The sequence below is a fragment of the Anser brachyrhynchus genome (genome assembly GCF_964034855.1).
Source record: "Anser brachyrhynchus genome assembly, chromosome: 16".
Classification (NCBI taxonomy): domain Eukaryota; kingdom Metazoa; phylum Chordata; class Aves; order Anseriformes; family Anatidae; genus Anser; species Anser brachyrhynchus.
The window spans coordinates 1,414,243-1,426,918 of NC_137734.1; the positions used below are offsets into that span (position 1 = coordinate 1,414,243).

The 12,676-nt window shown below is 64.6% G+C and overlaps 3 protein-coding genes across 5 annotated transcripts in view; 2 read left to right on the forward strand and 1 right to left on the reverse strand.

Annotated features, from left to right (window-relative positions):
• PSMF1 (proteasome inhibitor subunit 1) lies at positions 1-7,082 on the forward strand. The gene is made up of 7 exons (XM_080557928.1): positions 1-360; positions 1,125-1,277; positions 2,029-2,111; positions 2,645-2,827; positions 4,002-4,055; positions 5,758-5,916; positions 6,046-7,082. Exons 1-7 carry the CDS (start codon positions 232-234, stop codon positions 6,095-6,097), a joined length of 813 nt encoding a protein of 270 aa, XP_080414054.1. The 5' UTR covers positions 1-231; the 3' UTR covers positions 6,098-7,082.
• Positions 6,797-11,466, reverse strand: TMEM74B (transmembrane protein 74B). Its single transcript, XM_080557933.1, has one exon. It carries the CDS (start codon positions 11,443-11,445, stop codon positions 10,936-10,938), a length of 510 nt encoding a protein of 169 aa, XP_080414059.1. The 5' UTR covers positions 11,446-11,466; the 3' UTR covers positions 6,797-10,935.
• Positions 11,346-12,676, forward strand: part of RAD21L1 (RAD21 cohesin complex component like 1) — a 17,732-nt gene continuing 16,401 nt past the window's right edge. For 2 of the 3 annotated variants that reach the window (XM_080557896.1, XM_080557897.1), the window contains exon 1: positions 11,346-11,471. The gene's annotated coding sequence lies outside the window, so the exon portion shown is untranslated. The remainder of the gene's footprint in view (positions 11,472-12,676) is intronic. The other variant, XM_080557898.1, reaches the window with a different exon arrangement.

Sequence of the window (12,676 nt, forward strand, 5' to 3'; positions counted from 1 at the left end):
GGGGGCCGGGGAAGGGCCGGCCCAGCAGCGCTGCTCGCGCCTCGCTCCCTGCGGCTGCCATTTCACATCAGCCCCGGGGCTTAAAGCAGGGGACGGGGGCCCCCTAGTGAGGGTCGGCCCGGCCCGGCCCGGCCCGGCCCGATTCGGGCTCAGCCGGGGTTCGCAGCCCCGGCCCGGCCCGGCGGAGGGCGGGGGCCCGGCCCGGCCGCGCCTCCTCGGTGCAGCGCGGCCATGGCGGGGCTGGAGGCGCTGTACGCCTCGGCCCGGGCCGCCGTGTCCCGGCCGCAGGATGCGCTGCTCTGCGGCCTCCACTGGGAGCTGGTCCGGCACGGCTACCGCTGCCTCGGCGCCGGGGAGCAGGTACGGGCAGGGCCGGGCCGCCCGTCCCCGGCCGGCCGCTGTGCAGGCCCCGCTAGGCCCCGCCGAGCCTCGGTCTTTCCTAGCGCCGCTCGCCGCCGACGCTCGGCCCTGCCCGGCGGCCGCGGTCGGGGAGGGCGCTGGGGGTTGTGCCGGTACCGGAGGGGTCTGGGGCTGGGGGGTGCGGCTCTGGGGTGTTGCTGGGGGGTGTCCCGGTGGTGGGGGGGTACAGCGAGGGGTCGGGGTGGTGGTGGTGGTGGTGGGGACCCCATTGGTAAAGCTGGGGGTTCGGTGCAGTGTTGGGGTGGGGGGGCGGGGCTGCAGGGGTTTGCTGCTGGGTCAGGGCTGGGGGGTCTCAGTGGGATGCCAGGGAGGGGGGTAGTTGGGGGGAGACAGCTGCCGTGGGTGTCCTGTTGCTGAGGTGGGGGATATGGGGTCAGGAGCCTGGTGTGGGGGTTGCCAGGAGGGTGCCTGATGTGGTATGGGGGGCAGTGGTGGACTGCAGGGCAGTGGTTTGGCAGAGAAGCCCCCCACTACCTGGGGAGGGGACTTTTTGGGGCAGTGCCATCCTCTAGGTGCTTTGCTGTGGGGCTGGGACAAACAGGGTGACAGCCACCCCATGCTGGGGAGCTGCAGGGTGCCAGGTGACAAACAGCATCATCCCCTGGTCCGGGTCTTCGTTGCTTCCTACTCTACAAGCGGTGGTTGTGCCCCCTCCTGTTCCAGCTGGTGGGCTGGGTCTCAGCAGCATGTCTGTCCTGTTGTAGCCACGTCCCGATGAAAGAAAGTCGGAGCTGCTGCCCGCTGGCTGGGAAGCCAACAAGGAGGTGTACACGCTGCGCTACAAGTCCACAGATGATGCCCGTGAGCTGCTGCTTAAGGCCATCATGGTGGAGGACAGTATGATCGTCAATGTCATGGTGAGTACCTGGGCTGGTCGTTGCGGGAATTGGCGTCCTTCAGGTGTTGTGTCTGCTGCTGTCCAAAATACGTGAAAAAATACAGAGCCAATTTCTTAAATGTTTTGCTCTTATTTGTTCTGCCTTAGAGCGGCATTTGTCCCTCAGGGATGTTTGGACAGGGTAGAATCAGGAGCTGGTAGGGCTGCAGAGCTGCCACAGCAGATGTAGCCCAGTGCGAAGCTGGTCAAACACGACCGCATTGGTCACAAATGCGGTTTGCCTTGCGTTCTCTTTTTTTTATTTATTATTATTATTTTTAAAATAGTGTCACAGAATGCTTTGGGTTGGAAGGGACCTTAAAGATCATCTAATTCCAACTCTCCTACCATGGGCAGGGACACCAACTCTGGCCTGGGAGTTGCCCCTTTTGCGTCCCTTTTCCAGCTGGGGATGTGTTTGCGAACCACTTCCCAACAAGCATATGCCCAGGATATTTTTGCCCTATGTCACAGCCTCTTGTCTCTGGCTGTGCCATGAGATTTTGGTCTTTCATCTTTGCATTCCGGGCTGGGGGAGCAAGCAGGGAGAGCCTTGATGTACGCTGCAGTTTGTTTGCTTCTATGATTCAGGCACAGCACAGGGACGTGGGCAGGAAAAAGGCGAGCTCATTCCTCATGTCCTGAGCCCCTGTCTGTGGCTGTGCCTGCTCCCTGCCTTAGGCCCAGCTTTGCCTGGCTGCTGACTCCTTGCTTCCCCTGTCTTTTGCCAGGATCGCACTTCTCAGAAGGTGGCGGATGTGACCTTGGCGGTGGCCGACTACGTCAACCCAGAGCACCTGGATGATTTCCACAAGTAATCGCAGTTCCCTGGCATTTTCTGCAGGAGAAAAAGTCCCACCAGCGTAGGGAGGGGGGCAGATGAAATCAGAGACCAGGCTACGAGGAGTCTGGAGGACTTTTCTGTCCTGTACAAATCCAGAGGCAGAGCAGCCTGCCCTGAAATGCAGCCAGAGCTCGCTCCCTGTGAGCTGCTGGCAAGCAAGAGAGATTTAGGAGGCAGTGGGGTCCTGGGTCATAGCCCAGGGGACAGCCACGCCACCTGTGAACGGGCTGTGGCCAGCCCGGTGCTTTTATTTCCAGAGCACTGACTGCCTGTCTGCGCTGGGTGCAGGCACCTCCGCCCTCTCAGATGGGGCTGGGGCCTCAGCTGCTGTGTGCTGTTGCCCCTTCCCATCCCCTCCACGCTGCCAGCTGGGGGCACGTTTTGTGCCAGGGACGCTTTGGGCACGGCCATCCCCTCACCACCCCTGCCGCAGCCTGTCCAGCACCCTCACGCCTGGGTGCCGTGGCCTCCCCATCCCACTGCCTCGCCTCTCGTCCCCGCAGGGTGTACAAGAACATGGAGGAGCTGAGGACAAAGATTGCTTCGGGTATCATCGCTCCCCTCGGAGGCCCTGCGGAAAAGGACAAGAAGGAGCCCGAGGCAGAGAAGGACCCTGTCTTGCCCAAGGATTACGACCCCCTCAGGGCTCCTCCCCGGCAGCCTGCAGGCACGAGAGCACCGTCCTGGTAAGTCAGGAGAAGAACGTGGCCACTGATGATCGCGGCACAAACTTCACCTCCAGTTCCCATCTCGCCCAGATGGATCCCCCTTCGTTCCCCACCCCAAACCCTCCCCAGCCGGTCTCAGGCTTGCCGGCCAGCTTTGCTTTGATTTAAGCTGCCCGCTGAGGGATGGCCAGTTCAGGAGCTGGCTTTGCCCTCCCTTGGGAAGGTGTGGGGTGGAAGGAGGGAGGCCCTTGTCCGTGCAGGTTGAGGGACCATCGGGGCTCGGGGACTGGTGGAGCGGGGACAGCGGTGGGGCTGTCGGGGGGCCAGGCAGCCTCTGGGAGGGAGTACCTCTTTCCTCTGGCAAAGCCGAGGAAAGGGGACACGTAGCACCCACTCCATCATCCCTCCTTGGCCCCTTTGTGCCCGGCCGTGCCTCATATGTGACGGGCAGGTTCCCCCCTCTCTTCCCTCACAAGCTGTAATCCCTTTTGGCCGCAAGTCAGAGACGCTGCGGTGGCTCCACTGTCCCTCGGGAACCAGCTGTGGCTTCTGCCTTGTATGGCACCTCTCGTTTCTTCAGCCCCGCTGCTGTCTGCTGGTGCTCAGGGTGCAAGATGCTCCCTGGGGAGGCCCCGCACGCCCGTGGGCAGACAGGCTGGAGCTGGGCATGGCTCCGAAACCATGTTATTGGCACATACTGCTGGCAAGGAGTTGTGACAGCTGGCTGCAGGCTCGCCAACCCCAAAGTCTCCACGCTCCTGGAAGCGGGACTGTCATTGTGTGGCTGGCTGGGACACGCTGGAGAGCCTGGCCTAGCCCGGCACTGCTCGGCATGGAAACTGCCAGCATCCACAGGCAGCCGCAGCCCGGAGCGGTGGGAGCAGCAGGGCTCCCTTCATCTCAGCAAGCTTCCTGCGAGCCTGCCGTGCGCACCGACATCCACACCCGCCTGCACCGCGGGGCAGGGATTGCTGTGTCCGGGCTCCCAGTGCCCGCTCGGTCCCACGGATCCCAAGGACCTTTGGGTCCTGCTGTGCAGAGCCGCTGCTCTTGCTGTTGGGAAAGCAGCCGTAAGCACAGCACCATCAGACACGCTGCCGGCGCTGCCCTGCCTGCGTGCTCGCTCCTGGCGGCGCCGTGGGGCCGGTCAGCCCCTCACCGACAGTCTCCCTCACTGTGTGCTCCGTTTCAGGCCTCGTCCTTTGAACCCCTTTGCTGTTGGTGGGGAAGACCTGGACCCTTTCGGGTGAGTGTGGCTGGGAGAAGCGGTGCTTTGCGTGCCTGGGAAGAGAAGCGTCCCCCACTTTGCCCTCGGGAAGGGTGGGGGAGGTTGGGGCCGTTCCTCAGGCAGCTGGGGTCCGCCTGGCTCAGGCATCCCGCGAAGTGTCTCCGAGTGCGGGCGGCAGCGGGACAGTTCCTCAGCGCAAATTGCGAGGGGCCGATTGATGGTTTCTAAACCTCAATATGGTTCTAATACCGTAACAAGATCCCGTCGCTTGCATAGATGATAGGTTGCAATCTGCGTCTGTTTAATAATCAGCCTGTATTCATTTAACATGCACTAATTCCTTCAGTAAATCAAAGCTGAATACGTCGTTAAGTGAATGTAAGCCTCTAATTCAAAATGTTACCAGCTGCTGCGTCTACAGCCCAGCAGTCTGGAGAAGGGGAGGCTTAAATCCACAGATTGCCGAGTCCTGGTTGGGAGCCTCCAGGCTCTTCTGAGGCGCTCGAGAGCAGGGATGCTGGAGGAAGCCCTGCTTCCACCCAGGCTGTGTGGGGGACTCATCTTCACAGATCCATCGCTGGGTCTTTGGTTTGGGTGGGCGAGGAGAACCTGTCATCTGCCATTCCAGTTAAAAGCACGTACTCAGACAGAAAACGGTCCCTGGAATTGTTGCAAAGTGCCCTGCAGCCCAGGGGAGTCCTCTTTGGAACCACGCTCCTGTGGGGATCGCATTTTTTCCCCTCTTGCAAGACTTGGTTCTCCGCGGGTTTGGCTAGAAAAGGGCCAGCTAGAAACGTCCTGCCCTGCTGGAGGGAGAGGCCTGGAGCCTGGGTGGCTGGAAGGAAACCCGATAGCATGAGGAGAGGGGGTTCGGTTGTGGGGGGGACCCTGTTCTCTCGCCGCCTCCAACCCTTCATCAGAAGTTTCTCTGTAAAAAGGACAAAAAAGACGGTAAATGGAAGCAGATTTGTGTGCTGACACCTGCCAGCGCTGGGGCTGGAGACCCAGGCTCCCAGGCATATGCTCGTGGGGCCTGGCTGTCCCGGGGCGCTCTGGGCAGACAGCCTGGCGTAATGGAACTCATTAGCGCAGTTGTTAATGACTTGTATGATGGCAGCGGTGTCCAGAGGCTCCAGCTGAGTTTGCACAAAGCCGACTATGAGGAATGGCACTCGCAGCGTGGGGCAGCTCCGAGGAGCCGCCGTGGTCAGCAAATGACTTCCAGGCAGCGCTCTGGAAAGGCTCGCGGGAGCCCCGGCCGGGGCTGCCAGCCCTTGCAGCGCTGCACAAGGGCCAGCAGCTCTGGTGTTTCCCCCGGCATGGTCAGCAGCTCCTCGGGGATTCATCAGCCACTGCCCTGATGATCCTTGAAGGAGCTGGGGGAAGAGGGAAGCAGAAGCGAGCACCCTCGCCCAGCAGCCGGGGGACGCGCAGGGAAACCCGAGTGTTTATTCTGGCAGGCAAGCACACACTGGTGCTTCCCTCTGCGTGTTTCCGTGAGGGGTTGCTGGCACAGCGGTGCCTTGGACCTGGATGCTTGCTGGTGCTCCGGCTCGGGCGTGTGCGCTGCGGGCAGCCTCCCACCTCGGCACGATGCTGAGCTACGGTTCGCATCCTGCCCCCGAGCGCTGCTTGTGGCACAGCGCGGGCAGGGCTGCAGGAGGAGAGTTTTGCTCTTCGGTGCCAGTCTCATCTCCCTCTCTGCCTTTCCTTTCCCCAGAGGTCGGAGCGGGGGAATGATCTTCGATCCTCTCCGGTCCGGGTACCGGCAGCCGGGCATTGACCCGTCGACAGGCCTGCCCAGCCGCCTTCCCCCGGGAGCAGTTCCACCAGGAGCCAGATTCGACCCCTTTGGCCCCGTAGGGGCTGGCAGGGGCAGGTAGGTGTTTGGCCACGCCTGGGCAGCCGCTGCGGTACCACAGCACGCTCTCCCGTCTGCCCCAGGCTCTCCTCCTCCCAGGGTTGTGCTCTTGCTCCTGGTCTGACTCTGCTCCGAATTCCTTTCCAGGCCAGATCCTGACCACCTCCCCCCTCCGGGCTATGACGACATGTTCATGTGAGGACTCACCAAGTGGTTTCTCAGCTGGCTGCAGCCAGAGCCGTCTCCCGGGGAGCAGGAGCACTTTCCCCTCTTTGTTTCCCTCTTTGGTGGACTTTGATCTTTTCAGCAGCGTTTTTCCTCTCCTCACTCGGGGCCACGTTCCCGTGCTTCAGTCCGGCTATAAAGGTGTCCGTATGTGCAGAACAGAAGAGGGGGCAGTAGGTCTGTTTCTTTCTGTGCTCCTCCGAGGGTGCAGCGTGGGGAGCGGTGTGGCGTGCTGAGAGCGGCCCCGGGCTCTCAGGTTCCCTCCTCTGTTTCTTTGGGGTGGCATCGCTTTCGCTGCTGGGGTTACACGTGCAGTTGGTGCTAGGGAGGGAACGGGTTCCCCATGCGGAGGTGTTTTTTCTTGTGCTTTTTATCTGAGCAAGGAGCTGATCATCGTGAAGGCCTAAAGCCTGTCCCACGGGGTCTCTGTGGGCAGACCCCTGGCAGCGGCTCAGATCAGCTTTGCATGGCCGTGCCCGCTGGATGTAACAACACCAACACCAGGCCGTTAATGTGCATGAGAAGAGAGAGATGGAATTCCTGGCCTCGCCTGGCCCCTGCAGCCGCGCTGTCCTTCAGTCCCGGGGCTGCACATCAAACCTGCAGGCAGGCAGCGTGGGGCTGCCGTGGGAAGGAGGGGACTTTGGCTGTTTGGGCCTGGCGGAGCTGAAGGATTTGGGATTTGCTCTGCTGCAGGGCTGTATAGGAACACGATTCCCTGCTGTCAGTCCCGTGGCATGAGGCTGGTGCGGTTCTGCTCGGATGGACTCTGCTGCCATTCGCCGAACACAGCCGGGGGAGGAAGGGTGAGATCTGCACGGCTCGGGATCCGCAGCTCTTTCTGGAACCCGCCCCGTGTCAGGTAGTTTGGGGGCTGCAGCTCACCGGGTTCATGCTTTGTTCTCGTGGTTTGATTTCTTGGAAGGACGTTTGAGTTTGAAATAAAAACCTGACAACAATGTTGTGTTAGCGCTTGCTGGGGGGTCACCCCCCTGTCCCAGCTGGCCTCCCCTCTTTTCCCCCTGTGAGAAGGGGAGCCCCAAAGATGCCCCTGGGAGCTCTGCTCTGGCTGTGCCTGCCCTCCCTGGGGCGCTGGATTCACGCTGGGAGCCCGCTTTGTCTCTTCCCCTGAGCAGCAGCGTGTTTCCGAGACGAGTAGACTGTATTTAGAAAATTAAGTGGAGAATGGCCCAGCCCTCGTTCCGGCTGCTCTCCTGGTGGTAATTGGCTCTCCGGGGTATTGAACGCTGTTGTTACGCTGCGTGCAGCTGCAAAGGCGTAAATAAAAACGGGGGAGTGCTCCCCTCTGTCTCTCCCTTTTCCCCAAAGGCTTTTCCTTTTAAACTGCCTTTGCCTCCAAACACAGCTGATAACAGCTGAGTTGCAGCGTGTTCAACCCCGGGCTGTGCAGGTGGGAGCAGGGAGGGACCGGCTGTAGAAATTTGGCACTGGGGGAGCTGGAGCATCCCCTGCATCTCCCCAGGGCTCACGTTGGCAGGAGCTGGTGTGATCCCAGGCCCGTAGGGTCTGTGCTGCACCTCCCCAGGGCTTTTGGTGGCCGGTCCCACCTGCCCGTGGGTGGTGGCCGGAGCGGACAGCGGCTGCTCTCACAGCACGGGTGGGATGGGGAGAGCAACCCGGAGCTGGGTGAGGCTCCTGCTGTGTCCCTGCTGTTCTCCCAGCTCCTGGGGCAGCCTGAGCCTGCCCGCAGCTTCCCCCCAGGAGAAGGAGCCCCGACCTCGTCGTGTGGGGCTGAGATGCTGGGTGCTGCGGGGAGAAGGAGCGGCTGTGGCCTTATCAGAGGGGCTCCTCTCTGCGGGAGGCGGCTGCTTTCCGCCGCCTGCATTAATCATGCGCTGCAACCTTTCAGGAGGGAGAGACACAGCCTGCTTTGATGGGGCTAATTAAAACGAGCCAGCTCCGGGAGAGGCTGCGTCGGGTCCTGATAAACAATCTTTTGTCTGCAGCGCTTAACCCCAGCGGGTTCGTGGTGCCGTGCAGCTGAGGGGGAGCAGGTGGGAGAGGAGAGGGTTTGAGAAGAGGATGAGGGCCCTGCGTCGAGCTGGGGTGGTTGCAGGCTCGTGCCTGAGCCTCAGGGCTCCTGGGGGCTCTGCTGCCCGTGCTCCAGAGAGGAGAGGTGCGGGGAGGTGGGGGTCCTCCTCTGCAGGCCGGAGAAATGTGGGGACGGGAGACCAACCCTGCAGCCCGCTCAGCTCAGCTCGCACCATAAAGCCGCCCCAGGGCCCGGCGGAGGTGGCTGCTGGGCACCCAGGGCAGCAGACCCGGGCACGTTCCTCGCTCTCTCCCTTTGTGGCCGGGCACAAACCCGCTCCCCAAGCATGGCTCAAGATGCAGCCACCCCTGGGGGCTGAGGCGGCACCGAGCAGCTGCGAACACGAGAGCTAACGAGCTAACGTTAGCGACAGCGCGTTAACATGCAAGGCAGCACGGTCAGCAACGCACCTCGAGTTAATTTTACGGAGGGCTGCAAAGAGCGGCTGGGGCTGGAGTGTGCGATGCTGGCACGGACGCAGCCCTCCCTCCTCGCCCGGGCGCCGAGGAGGTGCTTCCACGTCACGTTTGAAGAAAGACGCTGGGTTATTGGCGACGGCTTGACATCCCTGGAGGGCCCTTCAGGCCATCTGCCATCCCGCCCAGCCCGCGGCACCTGCGCTGCACGCTCCAAACGCAGAGCCCTCGGCGCTGCTAATTACCCTGCAGCCGATGCTTGGTCCCCGGGATCCTGCGTGCCCCGAGGATGGTGCGAGGGAGGAACCGGTGGATGTCGCACAGATGGGAAAACAAAGCAGCTCCCGCTACAGCAGCTCGCCGCTACCGGCCTCCCGCCGGGCGCGATGGGGTCCCACCGCTGCCCCGGTGCCAAATCACTCTCCAGCCCTCGAGATCTCGCTGGGGGAGGGGGAACCTCTTTAACGGCATTCCTTCCCCGACACGCTTTGTTCACCTTAAATATTTGTATTTCAATCACGGGGGTTTTCCCCCAACCCTCCAGGCCCAATGAAGGGTCCGCACGGTACCGCGCTGCGCAGCAGCGACAGCCTCCTTCCATTCAAGCCTCTTGGGCAGCCCCCCCTGAAATACTGAGGAGTATTTTCTGTGCTCACACAAAGCAGGTGTCCGGCAGATGTCACCTCCAGCAGGTTCAGCCTCTCATCCCCTGAAGACCCCTTATTCCTCATTTAAAGTGCCCAAGCTGATGGGGGCGATCTCCTCCCCGTGAGCCACGCTCGCCCAGCACCATGCGCCGTGGGAGGGCTCCTCCAGCCTCCCCCGGGGGCCTCCTCACAGCCCCCAACCCTGGGGCACCCATGGGAACCTCCCTGCCCTGGCGCTGGGACCAGCCCTCGGTGACGCCCTCGGTGACAGCCGTGGTGGCATCTGCCCCCTGGCCCTTTGTGTGCCCCCAGACCCTGCAGGTTTTGCTCCCCCCCCAGGGCACACGGGGAGCGATGTGCGGTCATGCCCGGCTCAGGGCAGCCGGGTTCTGCCCCAGCCGCTGCTGGAGCCCAGGGAAAGGGGCCCGGGCAGTGGTGTGGCATATAGCACCTGCACGAGGCCATTCAAGGTTAATTCCTGAGACCCTACAATAAATACAGAGCATGGGCAGGTGACGCGGTGACGGGGAGGGGGACACAGCAACAGGAGGAAGCGGCTGTGAGGGCTGGAGGCCGAATGCTGGGCAGAGGATGAGAAGCGGGGCGTGGGCTGTGGGCTGCCCCCAGCCATCGGAGGGATGCTGAGGAAGCCCCCGAACACAATCTGACCCTGGCAATGGCACCGCGTGTAAAAACGACTTTCCTCTCGTGTCGGGCTGTCTGGAGAGATTTGTCTCCACGTGGAAACATTTGAAGCAAGTAATTTACGGGATGGATTAAAAACTGGTGGCAGCTCATGACAAATACCACCTTTTGTGGGGCTGCATTTTCCTACGGGATAACTATTTCCCTTTCTCAGCATCCCGCTCGTACCGATTTCTCTTTCCACAGAACATTGTGCTTTAATGATGCTTCACGTTTAATTCCCGAGATGCAATTTTTGCCTTCACGCTGCAGACAATGGCTCTTGTGAACAGCACAAAGGCTCGCGCTCGGGCACCCCGGCGGGGCACAGCTGCTTCTCTAAAACAGGAAAGGAAGAACCACGTTGCTTCGAGGCGCCGTGAATTGTCCTCTCTCCCCCGGACAGAGCACCATGGTTTCTGAGGCCGTTGTGGGGTTGCTGGTGGGAGCGGGGGTCCCAGCCTTCGTCCCGCTCTCCGCAGCGGGGCTGGGGGAGCGCAGAGGCCGGGGGCCGCCGGGGGCTGGCTGCTGCCACACGGATGGCGGTGGCGCCGGCCGTCCCCTTCTGCCCAGAGCGGTGCGAGCGCCAACTCTACGCCACAGTTTTACAAGAAACTATTGCTAAAAAAGGGTCGCTGCCGGCAGAAGATTCGGCGCTACGTCCCAGCGAGGAGCAGCCGGCACCGGGCCCCGGCTGTCGGGAAGGAGCCGGCTGCCGCTGCCACGGGGAGCTCGGCCTCGTGTCCGTGCCCAGCCGCCACCGACCGTGGCGTGGGAGTCCCACGGGTGTCTCGGTGGTGCCATCGTCCCTGTGCTGGCCACGGAGGCGTGCAGCGCGTCCCCGGGCCGTGTCACCCCGCTGCTGCCGGCCGGGACCCCCCACCCCAGAAGGGGCCGGGGCGGCCAGGGGGGTGCCCAGAGCCTCACCGGGCTGCGACGGCACGGCTACCGGGGCGCTGCGGGGGGAGCCCCGGTTCCGCCGGCGGCGCGGGGGCCCCGGGGCGGCTCGGGGCTACGAGCCCGGCCCCTCGGGGGGCTGGGGGGGGGGGCTGAGCTGGCTCTCCAGCAGCGCCTGAGCCCCCTCGGCCGACACCCTGCGCATCCTCAGGCGCACCGAGCCGTAGGTGCCCCCGGCGCGGCGGGCCGCCCGGGCTCGGCGGCGGGCAGCGGCGGCGGCCAGCAGGAGGGCGGCGAGCAGGAGCCCTCCCAGGGCCAGCAAGGCCAAGCCGGCCACGGTGCAGCGGTCGAGGCGCGCTCGGAGCCGAGCCGCCCGTGCCTCCAGCCGCTCCATCTGCCTCGCCGGCACGGCCGGGTCCGGGCGGGCCGCCCGCGGCACGGCCCCCGCCAGCACCACCAGCGCTGCGCCGCTCAGCGCGCAGCCCAGAGCCAGAGCCAGCCCCGGGCCCGGGGCCGGGCCGAGCCCCCCCGGACCCACCCCCCCGCCGCCTCCGCCGCCGCCGCTCCCCGTTGTCGCCGCCGTCTCGGCCGGGCTCCGCAGCTCCGCCGCCCGCGGGGCCGCCATGGAGCCGCCGCCCTGCGCGGAGAGAGGTGAGCGGCGCGCAGGGAGCGGGAGGAGATGTCCCCGTTCCCGGTCCCGGTCCCCGGTCCCCGTCCCCGTTCCCCACCCCAAATCCTCCCTCCCCGCCGCCGCCCCGAGCAGGCTGAGTGTGTCGTCGTCCCCGCCGCCCCCCCCCCGCGCTGCTCCCTCCCGCCGAGCCCCGCTCACCCGCACCGGGCTCTGCCCCCTCCCCTGCCCCGTCCCCGCACCCGGGACCCGCCTCCCGAACCGGGGTTCCCCCCCCCCCCCCCCACCTCCCCGCGGGACCCGGGTCCCCCCCAGCGGGGTTGTGCCACCCCCCCCCCCGCGGAGCCGTGTCCCTGTGACCCCCAAACCCGGGCTGATTTCCCCGAACCGGGCTGTGCCGCCCCCCCCCACCCCGTCCCCTCCCCGGACCTGCCTCCCCGCGCCGAGCTGTCCCCTCCGGTTCCCCGGTTCTCCGAGCCGAGCCGTGCCGTGCCGAGCCGCCTCCCCCCGCTCCCCGCACCGCGCTGGAGCCCCCGGTCCCCGCAGCCGGCCCCGCTCCCTCACCCCCCGCTGCCTCCCCGGTTCCGCCTCGGTCTTCCCCCCCTCCCCCCCAACCCCGGCTCCCGGCCGCCTACCCCCGCCGGCTGCCCGGTGCCGGTGCCGGTGCCGGTGGCGGTGCCGGTGCCGCTCGGGATGGAGGGCGGCGGTGCCCCGAGCTGCCGGCCCCGCGGGGCTCCCGGCGCCGCCCGCACACACACACACACGCCCGCACACGTAGAGCCGCTGCCCCCGGGGGACCCGCGGGCACACACGTGCACACACGTGCACACACAAGCCCGGTTGTGCACCGGCACCGTCTGCGCAACCGTCTCCCACCTGCGGCGGGGACCCCTCCGTGCGCACCCTGGAGGCACCGGGACCCCCCCCCCCCCCCCGCCGTGGGCACCCCAGGGTGGGCTGCGTGGGGAGGGGTGTGGATGGAAGGGGTAAAGCAGCGGAGAGGTGTCTGCACCGGGAAGGGCACGGGATGCATCCCGGGGCTGTGCCCATGGGGTGCTGGCTGTGCACCCCACAACCGGCTGGCCCTGCTGGGGACACGGGACAGAGGTGGGCTGGGGACGGGGGCTGCAGCAGGGAGGGCTCCAGCCCAGCCACCTGCTGAGAGCCCCTTCTAGGGTCAAGCCCGACCCCAAATCCCCAGGAAGCATTCAGGGCTTGACCCAGGCTT